Source organism: Erinaceus europaeus, chromosome 12 (assembly GCF_950295315.1).
Source record: "Erinaceus europaeus chromosome 12, mEriEur2.1, whole genome shotgun sequence".
NCBI lineage: Eukaryota > Metazoa > Chordata > Mammalia > Eulipotyphla > Erinaceidae > Erinaceus > Erinaceus europaeus.
This window is the reverse complement of record NC_080173.1, coordinates 2,492,001-2,513,175: the sequence shown is the minus strand read 5'-3', so window position 1 is coordinate 2,513,175 and position 21,175 is coordinate 2,492,001. Positions and strand designations below refer to the sequence as shown.

Below are 21,175 nucleotides of genomic sequence, written 5' to 3'. Positions count from 1 at the left end.
ACCTGCAGGGGGAAAGCTTCATGAGTGGTGAAGCGGGGCTGCAGGTGTCTCTCTGTCTCTCTTCCTCTCTATCTCCCCCTCCCCTCTCAATTTCTGACTAAATAAATTTTTTAAAAATAATAAAAATAAATTTTAAAAGAATCTTAAAAAAAAAAAGAAAGAATAACATTGCACATTGCATTTCAGGGGACCAGGCGGTGGCACATCAGGTTAAGCTCACACTACAGTGTGCAAGGACCTGGGTTCAAGCCCCTGGTCCCCACCTGCAGGAGGAAAGTTTCAAGTGGTGAAGCAGAGCTGCAGGTGTCTCTCAGTCTCTCCCCCTCTCTATCTCCCCTACTCCTCTCAGTTTCTCCCTGCCTCTACTCAGTAATAAATAAAAAATTTTTAAAAGAATAACATTGCATTTCTTAAAAAAAAGAATTAGTCCACTTTCACAGTTGTAGGTATGTGGTATTTCATATTCATTATTTTCATAGAAAATGCTTGGATTTTAATTTCTGTTGTGCATTAAATTTATGTACAGTATAGCCAATTTGTGGTTTAGTTTGTGACTTATTCTTTCTCTTCCTCCATAGATTTATCTTGTGCCTAAAAGTTTGGCTCGGAAACGAATCTGGAATAAAAAATACCCAATTTGTATTGAACTTGGTCAACAAGATGACTTTATGTCCAAGGCCGAGACGGATAAGGAGCTTCCTGCAGAAAAACCGCCAGCTGAGAGAGAACTGGGAGGCGAGGACCCTAAAAGGCTTCCCCATTCTCAGGAGGGAACCAGATCTGGCCAGCGAGACCAGATACTCTATCTCTTTGGGAGGACTGGCCGAGAAAAAGAAGAGTGGTTTAGGAGATTGATTCTGGCATCTAAGTTCAAGTCTGAGCTCAGAAAGCCAGCTGGTATCTCTGGGACTAAGCCAGGTAATAGCGTGTGCTAAATGTTTATGTGCTTTTAAGGGGCCAGTGGCAGGACTGAGATTTGAAGGTAGCTAGGAAGGAAGTCTGTGCCTAGTGTTCTCCTGAACTGCTGTCCCTGTACTGAGTCGTCTAGCTAAGAATCCTGGAACTGTCTGCAGGAATACCTTTTCCCTTTGCTGGTTCCAGGGATAATACCCGCTTGTACATATTTTGATTCCTCTGGGAGAAGAGGCAACAGGAGAGCACTGGTGAGAAGAAGCAGATGAGTGGGACCATACTTCCTGTTTGAGCTCTCAAGTTCTTGGCCCTAACATGTCCCCCAGGCCCGAGTTCTCAGTAGAACTGCAGAATCCGGGAGTTGGCGGTAGCGCAGCGGGTTAAGTGCATGTGGCACAAAGCACAAGGACGAACGGAAGGATCCTGCAGGGGAGTCACTTCACAGGCGGTGAAACAGGTCTGCAGGTGTCTGTCTTTCTCTCCCCCTCTCTGTCTTCCCCTCCTCTCTCCATTTCTCTCTGTCCTATCCAACAATGACGACAACAATAACGACAATAAAACAAGGGCAACAAAAGGGAATAAATAAATACTTAATATAAATAAATATATTTTTAAAAATCTTTAACAAAAAAAAAAACCTGCAGAGTCCTCAGGCTTCCTGACTTTCTGCATTTGCATCAGGAGCCTTGTAACAGCCCTGCCCAACTAGTCTGGCCGCGGTGCTGCAAGAAACACTAAACTAGGGGCTGGGCCGTAGCACCAGGTAAACGCAAGAACCCTCGTGAGGACCAGGGTTCCAGCCCCTGGCTCCCTACCTGCAGGGGAGTCACTTTGCAAGCAGTGTCTGTCTTTCTCTTTCCCTCTCTTATCTTCCCCTCCTCTCAGTTTCTCTCTGCCCTGTCCAATAAAATGGAAAAAATGGCTACCAGGAACAGTGGATTCATGGTGCCAGCACTGAGCGCCAGAGATAACCCTGGAGGCAAAAAAAAAAAAAAAAAAAAAGGGAGGGAGGGAGGGAGGAAAAAGAAAGAAAGGACTAAATTTACAGGGCCCCAGCTCTTACTAGGCAGAAGTGGTCTCCTGAGTCAGGAACAGACCACTCTGCTGAAAGTGATGCAGACTGGCAGTCATTGAAGTCAGAGGAGATGGAGATCAGTGCTTACATTCTTAGAGAAAACTTTCTTGGGTAGGATACAAGCAGGAGGCCACTCCTAGCCCCCCCCCCCCCCCAACAGGGCTTTTGTACTGGGAGCGACGTTAAGTGTGACATGTGTCTCAAACAGTATTTCAGATCGCTTAGGATCTGGGCTTCTAACCTTGAAACACCAGTTTCCAAAAATGACCTGTTCAGTCAATTTTCACAACACCTCCTATCCCAACCCCAGAACTGAGGTCCAAGAAGAGCTTCCCATGGAAACCCATAAGAGCGAGGCCGGGTGGCGGCACACCAGGTTAAGCACACATGGCATGAAGCGCAAGGACCGGTGCAAGGATCCTGTTTTGAGCCCCCGGGTTCCCCACCTGCAGGGGAGTTGCTTCACCAGTGGTGAAGCAGGTCTGCAGGTGTCTGTCTTTCTCTCCCCCTCTCTGTCTTCCCCTCCTCTCTTGATTCCTCTGTCCTGTCCAACTACAATGACAACAAATGGAAAAAGATGGCCTCCAAGAGCAGAGGATTCATAGTCAGGCACCAAGCCCCAGCGATAACCCTGGAGGCAAAAAAAAAAAAAAAAAAAATCCACAAGAACATTTAAAAGTACTAAAAATCAAGACTACTGAGTGCATCAACATATAGGATTGATGGGACAAGAATGCCACAGCGGGGGTGACTCTTCAGTAACAAAATTGAGACTCTCCCAGTCTGGAGGCTGGGAGTTGGAGTCGGGTGGTCGGCAAGGCTGTGCTTCATCTGATGTGCTGGCAGACTACCTCTTGGCCCCTCTGGTGCTGTCCCTTTGTCCTCAGTGCTCCTTGACCTCTTGCAGCGGCCTCACCCCCGTCTCTGCTGGCATCACATGACCTTCTCCTTGTGTGACTGTGCCCCTCCTCCCCCAGCCCTTTCCTTCTCTTCTTCCTCTTCTCCTCCTCCATTTCATAACCAGGACATGTGCTGTTTCACCACCCCAGGCCACGTTCTCATCCAGATGAGCTGAGGCTGAGGCCCCAAACCACCAGCTTCCCCCAGAGCCATGTCACTTCCATGTGGTGCTGAGGCTCAGACTTGGGCCACATCTAAGGCGAGAGTCAGAGCCATGGGAAACCGTCAGTGTGGTTCTGCTGGCATTCTCACACCACAAAGGTCTTTGTTTATGTACATTGGCCCAAGTTACTTTTTAAAAGCCACGAATTGGAGTGATTTATGATAAACTTAAGCCAAGAGAAAGTGTGAGTAAACTGTAGCAGAAGTAAGTTGATAAAGACTGCTGTTCAGAATCCTTGTGACTGTGAGGGTGCCTGCAGTCAGCCAGGTGGTACAGCGGTGAGCATAGCTGCCGTCCAGAATCCTGTGACCCTGAGGGTGCCTGCAGTCAGCCACCCCAGCGTGGCCTCAGGGTCAGGAGTGCCGCTGACCAGCCAGCCTGCCCTTCCCCAGACGGACGCTGTCACTAAGATCACAGATCTCTCTACGACCTGGCTCACACATCTCAGACTTGAGTATTTGGGGCGGGGTCAAGGAGTATTAAGAGGTCTGAGATGATAGTAAAGTCAGCATCTCTGACCTTCGGTCCCCAGCCTGCAAGTTTGGAAATGACTTTCTCTGATGGTCAGGGATCTGGACAGAGTAGGAAAACTGAGGTCATTTGACCAGAGTCTAGTGGGATCTCTGCAAGCAGAATGCTTTGATGTTTGCAGAGGACACCGTCCATGCTCCCCTGGAGCAGTGACCACTGGCTTGTACTGCTCTGGTGCCAGGGGAGTGTGGCGATAACATGGAGAGGCCTCTCTGTGGACCAGGAACGCCAGCAAGTCAGAGACTTGAGCCTTGACAGGCCATTTGAGAGTAGAGGCCTTTCTTGGCACAGTTGGATGGTGAATATTTTTCATAGCCCTGATATTTTTCATAGTTCTTACTAACTAGACCCCGGTTTCCATTTGGACCTTACTATTTTTCCCCTCTGCTGTCCTTTTTCTCTCGCATGATCCAGTCTAGGACCCCATGTTGCTTTGGCTTTAATTTTATTCTTGAGGTGTATTTACTAGTGAGTTAATAAGAGCTTCACTATGGCACATGAACTCAGTACCTCATGGTGCAAGTCCTGTGCTCTTCAGCTGTGCGTCTCCCAGGCCATGAATTTGTTGGATTTTTTTTTTTTTTTTTTTTTTTTTAACCAGAGCACTGCCCAGCTCTGGCTTATGGTGGTGCAGGGGGTTTAACCTGGGATTTGGAAGCCTCAGGCATGAGAGTCTATTTGCATAACCATTATGCTATCTAACCCTTGCCCCTAATTTGTTTTTGAATCTTTTTTTATAATGCTGAATACTAATTACATGAAGATAATCAAGAATTATTTTAAAAATTATTTCTATAGTCATGTATTGGAGAATCCCAAATAATTAAGTCCTGGAAATGATTTAGGTAGAATTTAGAAGGGAGCCAAGCTGTGGCATGTCTAGTTGAGTGCATACAATACAGTGCTCAAGGATCTAGGTTCAAGCCCCCTGGTCTTCATCTGCAGGGGGAAAGCTTCACAAGTGGTGAAGCAGATCTGCACGTGTCTCTCTCCTTTATCTTCTCCTCCCCTTTTGATTTCCCTGTCTCTATCCAATAAGTAAATAATAAACACAGTATTAAAAAAGAATTTAGATAATGTCTTACATGGCCCTTTGTGAGGCTGTGAGAAATTCCTGATCAAGTGGTCAGTGACTCTCAAAAAATAAAATACTCGCCAACCACTCCCCTCTCAGCTCGCCCTCTGAGTGAGTCACTGCCAGTGCAGCAGGCCCCTCTAGCCCTGCAGCTGAAGCTTTGAATGCTGGGCTGCTTGGAGCCCTTCAGTCTGTCCCCTGCTGACCTCCCCACTCTTGTTTTCTGTTCTGCTGCTCTCTGCTGGGAACTTCTGTGACTCTCACTGCTCTAGACACACCCTGCCCTGTCATTGCTTTTCACACATGCTGTTCCCTCTCTGGAATGTTCTTTCTCCACCGGGGCCAGGAAGATGCCACCTGCTTCAAAAGGCAGCCCAGATATCACTCCCATGAAGCCAGTCCTGGGGTAAGCACCTCTCGCTCTCTTAGACAGGAGTCGCCCCTTCTCTCGGCCCTGCACGCCCCTTAGCTGTGCCTCTGCGCCAGGGCTCATTGCAGGAGGCTGGGATGTCTGCCCAAGCACCCAAGTTCAAGGGCAAGCAGGGTCTTCCTCTTGTGTCTGAGGAGGAATTGGCCCCGGGTCAGTGCTCAGTGGCGTTGCAGTCAGGTGAAAGATGGTGTGAATGAGTAGCGAGGTGGTCTTCTCTCCGTTTCCTCCCCTCTTTGTCCCTAGCAGCGCTCATGGGTTCACCACTAGAGTTATGCCGGGCTCATCTCTAGCCTCAGAGCTCGCCGAAAAAGAAGAGGAGGGCACCTAGCTGGCAGATGCTCTTTACTGCTGCTTTGACTCAGTCGCCTCGCAGAGGAACGGGCACTGTCACCAAGAAGCACTCCTCGTTTTTCGGGCGGTGCACCACCCATGAGCATCTTCTGAACAGCCTTTTGATTGAGAGCATTTGAGCTGCTTTTCAAATGAACCAGTGGAGTTTGTTTTGCCGTCTTTGACTTTGACTTCTTCTTCCCCAGCCGTGCTAACAGCTGTCCCTCCTTTGCTCCAGGGCCTATGCCCTCACACAGCAGACACAGCAGTCCGTCGGGGCAGCCGACACACAGCCGAAGCAGCAGCAAGGGCAGCGCGGAGGAGATGATGTCCCAGCCGAAGCAGAAGGAGCTGGTGGGCGGCGTGCGGCAGAAGGAGCTTCTGGGCTACAGCGTGTACATGGCCCGCGTCGTCCCGCAGGACAGCTGCAGCCCGCAGAGGAGCCCCGCGCACAGTGCCGAGAGCAGCCCCACAGCTGGGAAGAAGGTGAAGCTGGCCGGCCCAGGGTGTGGCTTTTCCGCGCCTCGACCTCACGTCTGTTTCGCGTATGAGCCCTCGGTGTGCCTCTGGAGCCAGTGAGGTCGTCCTCTTGGGGAGCTTGAGCTCTAATCAGGGAGCAAGGCGGCCATGAGCCTGGAAACACAGGCCAGCGAGTGCAGGACCTGGGCCAAGCCCAGCCCCCACTGCACCAGGGGACAGTTTGGTGCCATGTAGTGGCTGCCCTGTTTCACCTGTCTCTCTGAATAAGTCAGCCCAAAGCAGCCTCGATGAGGATGATAACGGGAGTGATGGTGGCGATAATATAGTCTCCCAAATAAGGGAGCGCAGTGGGCCACTTGGCCTGCGTGTTAGATTGTTGAGCAGGACAGGGCCCTTGCAGAGGTGACCTCCGGGCAGAGAGCAGGGAGCGCAGAGCCAGCTGCTGAGTGGGAGCACACAGTGCACAGGGTCCACAGCAGGGGTGTGGTGGGCCAGAGGGGAGGAGTTACCTGATCAAAGCCGGGAGGCCGCCGGGCCTCAGACTTTGTTCAAAGGGAACTTGTTGGGACTTCAGAGGGAGTTCTGGAAGGATATTTAGCAGGGGGAAAGGTTGTTCTGATGCTCTGTGGGCAGCTGCTTGCAGGGGGAAAGGGCAGGTGGCCACGGTTATGGCAATGGAGAGGGGCTTGATCAAGGCGGCAGCAGTTGGGGACGATCGGCTTCGCTCGGGGTGTGCTTAGGGGACTGGCTGGGTCTGCTGCTGAATCATGTGCGATGCAGGCAACCAGGCCCTGAAAGGTGACTCCGCTTTTGACTTGAGCCCTCAGCAGTCAGCAGGGCAGTCCACAGAGTGTTGACGGTAGCTCCAGAAACACTGTGTTCTCGGATTCTTAGACTCGCCCACGACATTTGCCGTATTGGGATGTGTGCAGTAGGCCAGACTCAGACGGTGTCAGTAATACAGCTTCCATTCAGCTGTCTCTGTCGGCACTGCAACACAGTTGGGATTTCTCTGACCACTTGAGCACTTCTGCAAACTAAGGGGCATTGTGTGCATTCTGTGGATAGAAAGTTCAGTGCTCACATCACGTAACCTCACCACAGCTGCAGTGTACCGGCACGTGCCCGTCGGAGTACCTGAAGCCTCTTGGCTGTCGTGACTGTTTCTGTGGGTCTCAGGCTGCTTGACCTGAGTCTCCTGCCCTACTCACACCAGCATTCTCTTTCTTCTTTTTTTATTTTTAAGGGGGGGGAGGTTGTGGTTTACAGTCAGTTGTTGGCACAAGGGCACATGATACCTCATGACCCTTTTCAATGCCCCTCCCTGGTGCCCTTTGGTCTTGGTACACGGTGCGCTGCCCAGTCCAAGGCCCACTTTGTGCTTCCCTTTCCAGGTTTGTTTCTTACGTTCCACTTACGACTGAGATCATCTCATATTTGCCCTACTCTTTTGGACTTATCTCACTTAACATAACACCTACAAATTCCATCCAGGATGGAGCAGAGAGATGACCTCATCATTTTTGATAGCTGAGTAGTATTCCATTGTGTATATATACACCACAGTTCTCTTAGCTACTCATCTGTTGGTAGCTGTGTTGTGTCCAAGACTGGGTTATTACAAATTGTGTTGCTATGAACATGGGTGTACATAGATCTCACCCAAGGTGCTTCATCCGGGCAAAACAGAAAATGTATTGCCGGGGGCTGGGCGGTAGCACAGCAGGTTAAGCACACATGGTGTGAAGCACAAGGACCAGCATAAGGATCCCAGTTTGAGCCCCGGGATCCACACCTGCAGGGGGTGAAGCAGGTGAAGCATGTGGTGAAGCAGGTCTGCAGGTGTTCTTATCTTTCTCTCCCTCTCTCTGTCTTCCCCTCCTCTCTCCATTTCTCTGTCCTATCCAACAACAACAACAGCTATAACAACAATAACAATAAAAACAACAAGGGCAACAAAAATGGAAAAAAATAGCCTCCAGGATCAGAGGATTCGTGGTGCAGGCACCGAGCCCCAGCAATAACCCTGGAGGCAAAAAAAAAAAAAAATGTTTGCCTTGGGGGGCCGGGTGGTGGTGCACCTGGTTGAGCACATGCCACTGTGCTCAAGGACCTGGAGTCAACCCCTGGTCCCTCCCTGGAGGGAGAAAGCTTCACAAGTGGTGAATAGTAATAAATAAATAATTAAACTGAAAAATAAACGTATGCCTTTGCTGGCCTCTGGCCTAAGTTAGCAGCTGTAGTGAGACGTAGACCTCCCTCAAGCCAAGATGCGATAGTATGAAATTGTTCTAGAAGTCTCCTGTTAGCTACAGGGAATTTCCCTGCTGCAAAGTATCTTTCCCCTTTCTTTCTGAACTCTCACCCAGACTCAGGGAGACCAGGATAACTGTGCCCTGATAGAATTCTCTAGCAAAGTGCGAAATCTTGTGGCGTGCCTTAGAGCAGAGAGCTAGCTCACCAGTGCAGTGGCTGCCTTGCCGTGAGCACACCCTGGCTTGCACCCAGAGACTCGTGGGGCTGCTGGCCAGCCCCTCCCCCACATAGGAAACGTGTGCTGTGCCTCCTCGGAGATCTGCAGAAGCCTAAGGAGGCTGAGAGGCGCTGCCGTCCAGAGCCTCGCCCTCATCCCTGTCAGCGTGTGTGCTCTGACGCAGACCTTCTGAGAACTTCACACTCAGCCCTGTAAGCACCAAGACATTTTTCCTCTTCTAAGTCTGATGAAAAGCTTTACCATTCCTGGACCCTTCAGCAGAGCAGTCATGACTAAATCTTTTTTTCTTTTTTGAATCATTGAACGTTTCATTACAACAAATGGAAATCCAGGCTTGTCCTCAGGTAGGAAGGAAGCCTTTCACACAGGGCAGAAAGCCTTTCACTCCCAGCCCAAGGCATTTTCTCTTTTCTCTTGGTGGTGAGTGGCTGGCATCTGTACATGTCTTTCTGTTGGCTTTTCCTCGAGCACTCAGCCCGCCTCGCACCCCACCCTGATCAAGTTGGCGATCCCCAAAGTGTAGGGCCTGCATCTTGGGAGCAGAGAGGGCTTTCTTTGACAGAGGAGCCTTTGAAGGAAGCTACAGGCTTAGATGCTGGACTCCTGGAGCATCTGCTTGGCCTGAGCTGGCCTGGGAGTGGAGACGCATTTGAGTAAGCTCTCAGCGTCTGTTTCACTTGCCAGTTACTGTGGAACCAGCAGCCCCAAAGATTGGCTTGAAATGATAATGATTGCTTGCTCTGTTCATAGTGAAGGCTTCGCTTTTCCAAGCACGGCTGGCCAGTAGGTTCTGCTTAGTGGGGTTGAGAGCAGGAGCCTCTGTGCTCTCCATGGGACCTGGGCTTCCTTCAGTGTGGCTACTGGGCTGTCAGGACAAGGTGACGGGGGACAGAGAGGCAGGAGACTGTACTGCCTTTGCTGATTGAGTCTCAGAAGTAAGACAGTGTCTTCCGTCATCCACTGTTAGGCAAGGTAGTCACAGATGTCCTCTCGGGTCCCAGGAGAGGACTGTAATCGACACCACCACTTGATGTGGAAACAACTGCTATCGCAAGATGTCGTCTCATGGCCAGTCTTGCACCACTGTTGGGAGCTAAGATCTGCGGCAGTGTCCCTGGAGTGTTTTATGACTGCTCACTCTTTTTCAAGTTCTTTACTGGTTTTGTTTCTCACTGATTTTACAGTTTGAGCCACTGAATTCATTTCTCCCAGCTTTTCTTCTTTCTAATGGTGCGTGTGCGCATTGGGACATTAACATTGTTTCAAGAGTCAGAGCTGTGCAGCAGCTCAGGAATGTGCCATTCCCGCTAGCCTACGACTTTCAGTCTTCTAAAAGTGTCACTCATTCACCTCCTGGAGTGGCCCTGACCTCAGCCTTACTTATTTTCTGGGCTTCCTACTTTCAATCCTACTCAGAAAGTAGCATACTGGGGGGATCGGTGGTGGCGCACCGGGTGAGATCACACTACCATGCACAAGGACTTGGGTTCAAGCCCCCAGTCCCCACAGGTGGTGAAGCAGTGCTGCAGGTGTCTCTCCTGCCTCCCCCTTCCTCTTGATTTCTGGCTGTCTAATCAGTAAGTAAAGATGGGAGCATACTTTGGGTATTCTTTGCACGTGCTTTTCTGCCTGTCAGGATATTCTGAAAGTTCCTCTATATCAGTTCACAGATCATTCCCCCATCTGGTTCGTGTGTGTTTGGGGACTGCAGCTTCAGGGTGACATCATAAATGCCATTGCTCTGTCAGAGGGAGATGCTGTGTGGCTTGCCCTCCATAAGGATTTGGCCGTCTCCATCCTCACTAGCAGTGAGCGTGTCCAGTAGTGAGCAGTGACAGGCCGCATGCCCTGGCTCAGCCACTGAGTATGCTGCATGCCTCCAGATCACCGTGGGTAAGAAAGCACAATGTGCTGACACATGTCCCCACATGGCTGGCCCTTGAGAATGTTATGCTTGATGAAAGAAAGCAGTTTCAAAAGGACAATGTTGTGATTTCACTGAAATGAAGTGTACAGAACGGACAGACAGACTGACAGCACTAACTAGTTGCTGCTTCCAGCTGGTGGTGGTGTCTGGAAGGCGCAGGGTTTCTCGAGGTGACGTGAGTGAACACGGTAAGGCTGAGTGTGGTGGTGACTTCACGCCGCTACTCACAGAAGGAGAGCTATCAGAATCTCTGGCTGCATCCTTTACAGCAGCTATTACACTATATGTGAAGCTTGTCTCAATACAGCGGTGCTTCTCTCTTTTCTTTTTTGTTGCCTCCAGGGTTATCGCTGGGGCTCAGTGCCTGCACCATGAATCCACTGCTCCTGGAGGCTGGTTTTTTTCCCCTCTTGTTGCCCTAGTTTTATCATTGTGGTTATTGTTGTTGTGGTTATTGATGCCTTTGTTGTTGGAGAGGACAGAGAGAAATGGAGTGAGGAGGGGAAGACAGAGAGGGGGAGAGACAGAGAGGGGGAGAGATAGACAGACACCTGCAGACCTGCTTCACCACCTGTGAAGCTACTCCCCTGCAGGTGGGGAGCCGGGGGCTCGAACCAGGATCCTTGTGCTTTGCACCATGTGCGCTTAATCCGCTGTGCTAGCGCCCGACCCCCATCAATAAAGCGGTTTAAAAAGGATCCCAAACCGTGTTACTTAGATCCAGTCTTCTTCTACGTCCTTTATTTTTCAGAGCTAATGGGTAGGCGATATGTAGATGAATAGATGACGTTAGAAGAAGAAAAGGAAACGCACTGCCGTCTTTAGTGATTGTTCCTGGATATTGACTGAGGCTACGGGCAGGGCAGGGCGGGGTGGGGTGGGGTGGGGGGTCTTCTGTGGTAGTTTCCTCTGACCCGACTGCGTGTGCCCACTAAGCTCGCGTTGTAACAACAGGTGAGGCCCATCTTTCAGCCGCCTGTTGTTACAGGCCAGGCTGCTGTGCAGAGCAGAGCACTACTGTGTCACTCCGGAGGTCAGTTTTTAATAAAGATATACCCCAAGAGCTTCTCGCTTACTTAAATGGTAGCTTTGCTTCAACTTTGGACCACGGCACTCTGCAAACTTGAAAAGCATCTCTAGACAGTTATGCTGTGTGTGAGTGTGTATGTGAGTGTGTGTGAGTGTGTGTGTGTGAGAGTGTGTGTGTGAGTGTGTGGTGTGTGTGTGAGTATATGTGTGAGTGTATGTGTGTGTATGTGTGTGTATGTGTGTGTGTGAGAGTGTGTGTGTGTGTGCGAGTGTGTGAGTGTGTGTATGTGTGTGTGTGTGAGTGTCTGTGTGAGTGTGTATGTGTGTGTGTGTGAGTGTGTGTGTGAGTGTATGTGTGTGTGTGTGAGTGTATGTGTGTGAGTGTGTGTGTGAGTGTATGTGTGTGTGTGTGAGTGTGTGTGTGTGAGAGTGTGTGTGAGTGTGTCTGTGTGTGTGAGTGTGTGTGTGGGTGTGAGTGTGTGTGTGTGTGTGTGTGTGTGTGTGTGTATGTATGTGTGAGTGTGTGTGTCATTGGAGCAGTGTGGTGAAGTGAATGTTCTCCCCACCTCCCCTCCTGTAACTAAAGCAGCAGCACTAGGCAGTGAGCGCAGTTATTCTCAAGGTCTTAAATATTTATCATATTCGTGAAAATAGGTTCTTTCTGGCAGTTTGTTGAATCCAAACTTTGAACATAAAGCTTCTTTGATGCGTTGCTGGTGTCCCACTTCGCTCTGATTTTCCTTTGTTCCCCGTCAGTCTGTGGAGAGAAGGCTGCATGAGAAAAAGGAGGGGTGGGGGCATAACAGCCTACCGTCAGTTATTTCAGAAGTGTGCTCCCACGGGACCTGCCTTGACTTAGACATGGATCGTGAAATAGCCTTGTGCCCTGCCGTTTTGTGCTAAGTCTGCCTCATATAGGTGGCTGGGGCTCCAAGGAAAGGTGAGGAGAGGGTAGACTCCCCACTTGAGAAAGAGTAACCTCTCCCACTGGCCCGAGTGTGCTCAGTCGCCATCCAGCAGACCACACCGTCACAGCTGCCAGTAGCAGCAGAGACACAAACATCTGAGCATGGAGACACAGACTGATGGCTGCAAAGACGCCGCGTGAACCACAGAGAGGTGGCGGCTGGGGGCCAGCACGCAGATCCCTGCCCTTGTGGCTCTTGCTGTCTTTGCTTCCAAGGCTGATCATTTTATATATATATCATTTTTTATATTTTTTTATTTTTCCCTTCTGTTGCCCTTGTTGTTTTTCATTGTTGTTGTAATTGATGTCATCGTTGTTGGGTAGAACAGAGAGAAATGGAGAGGGGAGGGAAAGACAGACACCTGCAGACCTGCTTCACCACCTAGGAAGTGACTCTCCTGCAGGTGGGGAGCCGGGGGCTCGAACCGGGATCCTTACGCCGGTCCTTGCGCCTTGTGCCACCTTCACTTAACCCGCTGCACTACCGCCCGACTCCTGGCTAATTGTTTCTATAAGGCTCTAGTCTAATTAGAGACTTGGGCTTAGAGGAATGTCTGTCACGGCCGAGGCTGGTCCGCCCACCCTCCGGAAAGCAGCTCTGAGTCAGGCTGTGCTCAGGCAGGCCCGTGGCTCGCCATCTCTCTTCTCGTCCCTGAAATAAGAGTTGTGACTTTCTGTGGTAACATGCGATGTGAGTGAGGGATCTGAGAAGTGGTCTTAGCACAGGGCCTGGTGTTGGGTCTCTGGACAGTGGAGATGACAATGATAGTTGTTGTTATAATGATCAGGTACTTGACTTTTCTCCTCACTCCACCGGCAGTTAATGTCACCATTGCTTCTCCCTCTGCTCCTACCCTGATCTCCTCCAGGCAGGAAGCTAATAGTCCAGGAGGCTGATAATCAGCTGTGGGGAAGTGGAGGCTCCCACGGGCTTGTTCTTGCCCTCATTTCACACAGTTGCCACGACAGGTGTTGAGGTGTATTCCGATGGTCGCACTAAGTACCACTAGGGCCCAGGGTATCTCCCTGGACTAGGTAAGAGAAAGTAGCCGTAGGTACTTAATGAAATTTGTGAACGGAATTCTCCCTAATCCAGCACCTGTGTTCCTTGTATCAGTGAAGAAGCTTCTGAGAATTCTGATACCCACTTACAGCTGTACCTCTGGGCATAGGACCCAGGCACTGGCATTTTTTTTTTTAATTTATAAAAAGGAAACACTGGCAAAATCATAGGATAAGAGGGGGACAACTCCACACAATTCCCACCACCAGAACTCCGTATCCCATCCCCTCCCCTGACAGCTTTCCTATTCTTTATCCCTCTGGGAGCATGGACCCAGGGTCATTGTGGGATGCAGAAGGTGGAAGGTCTGGCTCTGTAACTGCTTCCCCGCTGAACATGGGTGTTAACAGGTGGATCCATACTCCTAGCCTGCTTCTCTCTTTCCCTAGTGGAGCAGGGCTCTGGGGAAGCAGGGCTCCAGGACACATTGGTGGGGTTGTCTGCCCAGGGAAGTCTGCTTGGCATCATGGTAGCATCGGGAACTTGGTGGCTGAAAAGAGAGTTAACATATAAAGCCAAACAATTTGTTGACTAATCATTAACCTAAAGGCTGGAGTAGTGCAGATAAAAAGTTGGGGGCGGGGGTCTCCGTTTTGTAGATAACTAGTAGGCATATTTTAGTTATATTCCAATGGGCCTGTGGCTATACTAGTTGTTTTTGTTTTTTTCTCTCTGAGCCTGAAATCTGATATGCAGGTGGATCCAAGTTATTGTCTGGGGAGATGGTGTCATGGCTGGAAAAAGGACCAGAAAGCTGGATCAGGGAAGAGAGTAGCTCCCAAATATGGGAAAGGGGTATAAATATTGTTGACTGTAAACCCCATGGATTTGATGTGATCTGGGGCCCATATTCAGCTTAGGAGCCTGTGTGACCTCTGCATCCCTGTAGATCTGAGCTCACATTCTGTGATCCTGAGTAGGAACGTTCCAAGCTGCCCCAGTATCAGGACCCAGCTTCCTCAGGTGGAGCACAGAGTATGTTGTCCGGCCTCCCTCCGGGGGCTGGAACATTCTGTACTGTTGTTGATCTGCACTGGTGTTTTTGAGCACCCCTGCCCAAGCCCCTTGCCCAGAGAGTCCCTGGCACTGGGAAAGTCTAGGGCCGCCTCATGAGGGCCAGTTTTCATTGTGTTTCCAGGAGGCCTCTGACAGGAAGGTGGACAAGCATTTAATGGCCTGAGTCATTGAGAAAGTTTGCACTGAGCCAGGGATTGGCGGTCAGACCAGTTAGCTTACCTGCTTGTATGAGATGCTACAGTCTGCAGGGGGACTGCTGGAAAGCAGAAAAAAGGGAGTCGTTTTTTAATCTGTGACAGTGGCTTTTTGCTTCTCCCCTTTTGATTCACTCACGTCGTGTGGGACTAGTAATTTCTAGGGAGGGAAGATGACTCAGCATCGCCTCCTGCAAAGGGAAGGACCTTGGGTGGCTTTATAAAAACCAGCACCTGTCTCGTTCAGCAGTTGTTTCCCAGCTAATTTTGGTCCTTTTTCCTTTGCCAGTTGCCAGAATCCCAGCCCTCTGAGGAGGAAGAGCAGGAAGCCTGGGTGAATGCCTTGCTTGGCAGGATGTTCTGGGACTTCCTGGGAGAGAAATACTGGTCCGATCTGGTGTCGAAGAAAATCCAGATGAAACTCAGCAAAATAAAGGTACCACTTTTTCAGATAGTCAACTTGTCATTGCTCACACTTCTTAATTCTTGCAGCATGCCAGCCTGAGTACACAGCGGCACCGGTGGCAGCTTACAGCGTGTACCGAGACTCGTTACCAGGCTGTATCTGGACTGCACTGCATCTGGAAAGCAAATGAGCTTCTCCGTCTCCTCTCCCCTTGTGCTGACCTGACTGTCGTCCGTCTAGGTGACAGTCCCGAGGTGGCTTTGGGGAGGCGTGAGGCCCCGGCACCAGACTGCGTCCGCCTCTTTCTCAGCCATGCTCCCTCTCAGAGCTGGCGAGTCACCACTGCTCTCTAAATGTGTCTGCTTTGACCTTTACTTCTGGCCATGTCTTATTTGGGGCTCTCTCTTTGTCTGGGGCCCATCTAGGTCCGCTGGGAAAAGAGTCGAAACTGCATTAAGGAACTTTAAGTGTTGCATTGATGTCCAGCTAGCAATGCCTTGGCCAGTCAGGAAACTTTGTTTAGCTTACTAGAGGTCAGTTTTTGGTTCAGTAAAGACCAAAGGGAATCAGTTTCGTCTCCAGGTCTTCACTGAGAGCCTGCATGGACAGTAGCCTGAGTCAGTGGGTCTTTGGGGTTAATAGATACCTTTCAGAAGCAGAAACAGATGGATTCTCTCCCTAGAAAAATGCAATGATAGAAACTTTTGCTCATGAGGCCGGGTGGTGGTGTGCCTGGTTGAGAGCACATATTACAGTGTGCAAAGACCTGGGTTTGAGCTCCCAGTCCTCACCTGGAGGGGGAAAGCTTCACAAGTAGTGAAGCAGGGCTGCAGGTATCTGTCTCTCTCCCTCTCTATCTCCCCCTTCCAATTTCTGGCTACCCCTATCTAATAAAGATAATAACTAAAAAAAAAAAAAGAAAGAACAGCAGGTTTGAGCCCCAACTCCCCACCTGTAGGGCTGCAGGGGAGTCGCTTCACAGGCGGTGATGCAGGCCTGCAGGTGTCTGTCTTTCTCTCCCCCTCTGTCTTCCCCTCCTCTCTCCATTTCTCTCTGTCCTATCCAACAATATCAGTAACAACAACAATAAGAGCTACAACAATAAAATAACAAGGGCAACAAAAGGGAATAAATAAGTAAATATTTAAGAAAGAAAGGAAGAAAGGAAGAGCAATAAACTATGTGAAAAGAAAATTCAGCTCATGACTTCAGAGAGTTCGAGGACTTTCAGGCTAGAAAACTTAGCTGAGGTAGTTATATTCACACGTACAGGGGCAGGGGGTAACACACCAGCTCAGGCGCATGTAGTATGAAGCGCAAGGACCTGTGCAGCCCCCAGGCTCGATTCTGTATATGCCAGAGCTAAATAGTGCTCTGGTCTGTTTCTCTTTCTCCGCCTGCCCCCATAAGCACAGAGACATAGGGCGGGGGGTTGTACAGATAGGCCCCAAACCCAGCAGGACCAGATGTCCAAAAGTGAGACTGTGCCCTTCACTGCCAGCCTCAGGGCCTGTCCCTGGCTGAGGTGCTGCCACATGGAGTCTCCTGCCAACACAGGAGCCTGGCAGTGAAGGAAGCGGGGAAACTTCAGGCTTTTACTCGGATCCTGACATGCCGCCACCTGCAGAAGGCGCAAGTGTCCCTGAGAGAGACCCCCTTAAGCCTAGTGGTGAGTGTTGGTTAATGGGCAGTCGGGGGCAGAGTGACCGGGGAAGCCTGGACTGACAAGGAGCTGCTGTCCCCAGACACAGAGAGATCCTTGTTGGCCCTGGCGGCTGAGACTCGTGTCAGGAAGAGCACGCCGAGTGTAGCCGGTGTGCAGGGATGGGCTTACAGCCTTCTTGGCCCCAGTGAGGGCCCCAGCACCATTTGGGGGCCCCAGAGGCTGTGAGCTCTTGCACCTGTGTCAGCAGACGCTGCTGCATCTTCCACAGCCCCACAGACCCGAGACCGGCCCCTGTGCCCGAGGCTCTTCGGGCTTACTGCAGAACCTGGAGCAGCTTGCCTCCCATGGGCCGCGTGCCTCCCGTCTCACCCTCTGGGTGGGAGGAAAGTTGTTGACTGAGAAGAGCAAATGGAGGTGTAGACTTTCCTGTCTTCTGCAGGGGGAATGAAGCTGCATGCTCTCCAGAGATCTGGACCACGGCAGGGGTGGGGGTGGGGTGGGGGCTGCTGAGGGAGGGTCTCAGGTAAATAAGTAGGAAACCAGACACTGATGGCCCCTCCTTCCCTGCTCGCTGGTAGTTAGACCTCCCCTGCCCCCGAGTCTCTCTCACAGAGGCACGCACAGACACATACACAGACAGACACACATGTTCCTCCCATCCTCTCCTCCTCTGGTCCTCTCTCAGGTCCCGCCTCTACTCTGTGCAGACTGCAGGGTGTAGAGTGGGATGGGGTGGGAGGCTGGAAGGAAGGGACAGTGTATTCCTGCTGCGTCTGTATTTGTTCCTGGCACAGTGTCTCCTTGTTTCCATAGAAACCCACCTGTTTCTGAAACTGGGCATTAGAATGACAGTAGACAGAAAGGACTGTGTCTGTGTGCGTGTGTCTGTGAGAGAGAGACTCACTCGGGGCAGGGGAGGTCTAACTGCCAGCGAGCGGGGCAGGAGGGGCCATCCGTGTCTGGTTTCCTACTTACTCACCTGAGACCCTCCTGAGCAGCCCCCACCCCCGCCGTGGCCCAGATCTCTGGAGAGCATGAGAATAAGAGAATTCTGGAGGAAGACAAAGAAGGGGGCTGCCAGATGACAAGCGGTATTGAAAGCTGCAGTAGTGAGCAGTTTGGGGTGTAGGAAAGGCGTCTGTCAGACTCTGCCGTGTGAAGGCCCGGCCTGTGCAGGAGCCTTGCAGAGGAGCAGGGGCACAGCTGCTCGTTCAGGAAATAGGAACACAGACCAGACAGTTGAGAGGACAGTGAAGAGGGACTCCCATTCTTCTCACCTTCTAGCAAACTTTTTTGTTTGTGTGAAACTGGGTGATCATAGATGCCCTGCGGCAACATTTTCACTCAGAAACAGACAGACAGACAGACACTGCAGCATCTCCTGAGTGCCAGGGGTTGGACCTGGGTCACACACGTGGTAAAGGGGTCTGCTCTGCCCACTGAACAATCTCACCAGACCCTAAAGATGTCACTTTAGGGAGCCAGGCGGTGGTGCACCTGGTTAAGCACACACATCACAGTGCACAGGGACCCGGGTTTAAGCCCTTGGCCCCCATCTACAGGGGGAAGCTTCACAAGTGGTGAATGGAGCAAGGCTGCAGGTATCTATGTCTCTCCCTCTCTATCTCCCTCTCCCCTCTCAACATCTCTGTTTCTATCCAATAGTAAGTAAATAAAAATACTTAAAATTTTCACTTTAAGAAACATACTTATCAGTGGTAACCTTGGTGGTGAACAATGGCAGTAATAATAAAATACCCTTACACATAGATCCGTCTAGGTGAATGAAAATGCCTGATTTTAGGGTCTTGAGGAGAGGTAGGAATTTCTTTTATTTAGTTAGTTAGTTATTTAGTTATGTATTTATTTATTTTCCCTTTTGTTGCCCTTGTTGATTTTTTGTTGTAATTATTATTGTTGTTATTGGTGTCATCATTGTTAGATAGGACAGAAATGGAGAGCAGAGGGGAGGACAGAGAGGGAGAAAGAGAGACACCTGCAGACCTGCTTCACTGCCTGTGAAGCGACTCCCCTGCAGGTGGGCAGCTGGGGGCTCGAACCGGGATGCTTACCGGTCCTTGCGCTTTGCGCCACATGCGCTTAACCCACTGTGCTACCGCCCAACTCCTGAGAGGTAGGAATTTCTAAGCTTGGTTCTAGTACTCTTATTTCCTTTAGAATAATTCCTACTGGTCAGTAGAGGCAGGTGGCATATGCAGTGGGGTAACTTGAAGGGAGACTTTGTTAAAGGGAAGGTTTATCGGGCTGGGGAGACAGCATAATGGTTATGCCAAAAGCCTTTCATGCCTAAGGCACCAGACAGCCCCAGTTCAATCCCCAGGACTGCCATAAGCCAGAGCACCATATGAATGAACCCAGAGAAAGGACGGTGCAGCAGTGGGGGTCTGTCACCCTGAAGGGACAGACGCTGGGACAGTTTGCTGTGTGGACAGCGCCTGTCTGGCAGGAGCGGTGACCTCAGCACAGGGAGAGAACATGACACCAGCAACACCCTCCCTGTGTCTTCCTTGGTTTTGCTTCCAGGGTCATTGCTGGGGCTCAGTGCCAACCCTGTGAACCCACTGCTCCTGGCAGCCTTTTTTCCCCATTTTTATCAGATAGGACAGAAAAATCGAGGGGGGAGAGAAGGAGTGAGAGAGACAAGACACCCACAGACCTGCTTGTGAAGTTTCCGCCTGTAGGTGGGGAGCCGGGGGCTCGAACCGATGTCCTTATGCGGGTCCTTATGCCCCTTACTGTGCGCTGAACCTGGTGCGCCACTGCCCCCCACCCCAGCCGAAATCCAGGGGACACGACAGTCCACACAGACCAGCTTCTTGGTTCTGGGAGAACCCTGACACGATAGCAGAGGAGAGTGCATGGCGTGGTCCCAGGAGGTGGGATCTTTCGCAGGGACTGTAATTCATGTTTCAGGCTTGCCACTCCATTCCTAGCTCAGAGAGGTCTTTTTCTCACCCTGGAGCCCCCCCCCCCCCCATGTATTAGTAACCTGACTGGCATGACTAACCTCTGGTCTAATGCCACTCGCCACGGAAGCCTTGGCCGACCTCCTTAGCCAAAACAGCCAGCCTCTCCCATGCCCAGGCCTCCTCTGTCCCTTTCTTCACCCACTTTATTTTCTTCGTAGCACTAATCACTCACTGAAGCTAAATCATTTGCTTGTCTGTCTGTTTCTGCTTCCTGAAACCCCATGTGCATAGGGGCCGCTGGCTCCCCACTGCCCTGCCTGTGGCATGTGATGTCTTGTCAGTGGATCTGGGGTAAACCATGGGGACAGCTCAGCGGGGAGCACAGTTCAGCCCAGTGCCGGATGTGCAGGGCTGTGTGGTGCTGTCTCTCATCTCTCTTCTCTCTTGCTCTCTCATAGAAGCTAACTTTTGATTGAAATAAACATGTCCCAAAGTCTTAACTGTCATTCCCTCTTAGAGTATGTTGAATTCTAACAGCTCCAAGGGTACTAACGGCTCACTCATTGTTTACTTTTCTTCTCCAGCTCCCCTACTTTATGAATGAGTTAACTCTGACGGAACTTGACATGGGGGTAGCTGTGCCAAAAATCCTGCAGGCCTTCAAGCCTTATGCTGATCACCAAGGTAACGCTCCCTTGATTCTAGAGAGGAACCGGCCATTTAGGCGAATGCTAAGATGTGGATGCCGCGCCTTTGTGCTGGGAGGGGGTTAAACCATCTATTTCACCTTGATGTGCTTTGTTAATAGCCCATCCGTCTTCTTTTTTTAACCTTGTTCCTTTTTTTAAAATCACTTTATTTTACTTATTACTGGATAGAGAGAGAGAAATTGAAATGGGCAGGGAAGATAGAGAACGAGACAGAGAGACACCTACAGCCCTGCTTCACCACTCGTGAAGCTTCCTCCCTGCAGGTGGGGGTCAGGAGCTTGAACCCAGGCTCGCGCGCACTGTAGTGTGTGCGCCTAACCAAGCGCGTCGCAGCCTGGCCCCTAACAGCCCCGCTGTTAAGCTGAATAGACTGGGACTGCCCTCCAGAATCCTGGCTTCTCAGTCCTCACGGGCCCTCCTCCGGCCCAGAGAGGCCCTCGTGCCAGTTGATGGGGCTCCTGGGGGTTTGTGCCGTTTAGAAGACGGCCCTGGCGGCTCCAGCCCCTCCAGGTGAGAGACGCGGGGGTCGGAGCTCAGCCTCTGGAGCCCCACACACGCATGTCAGCTCTGACCCTGGGCTCTCACCGGAGCAGACGTCTTTCCTAGTGTGCGTTCACGTGACTTCCTTGCCCCAAGTTCTAGGTGCGTAGAGTCTCTGACCTTGCTGTGCTTTGCCACTGCTCATAGGCGCTTGGTTAAGTCACTGACACGTGACTTTTATCAGCCGTATTTTTAGGAATGGTTGTTGAAGGCAAGGTCTCAGGTGAGATTCTTAAGGTATTCACACAGTACTCCATAGCACCTGCTGTGCGCAGG

The 21,175-nt window shown here is 50.8% G+C and overlaps 1 protein-coding gene across 8 annotated transcripts in view; it reads left to right on the top strand.

Moving 5' to 3' along the window:
* TEX2 (testis expressed 2) overlaps window positions 1–21,175 on the top strand; it is a 109,507-nt gene that overhangs the window by 59,740 nt on the left and 28,592 nt on the right. For 5 of the 8 annotated variants that reach the window (XM_060202557.1, XM_060202558.1, XM_060202560.1 and 2 more), the window contains exons 4-8: window positions 579–918; window positions 5,715–5,810; window positions 5,844–5,962; window positions 14,937–15,083; window positions 20,234–20,333. In XM_060202557.1, coding sequence (XP_060058540.1) covers window positions 579–918; window positions 5,715–5,810; window positions 5,844–5,962; window positions 14,937–15,083; window positions 20,234–20,333 — 802 coding nt within the window. Of the gene's footprint in view, window positions 1–578; window positions 919–5,714; window positions 5,963–14,936; window positions 15,084–20,233; window positions 20,334–21,175 lie in introns of all 8 variants that reach the window. The other 3 variants (XM_016190242.2, XM_060202561.1, XM_060202563.1) reach the window with 1 other exon arrangement.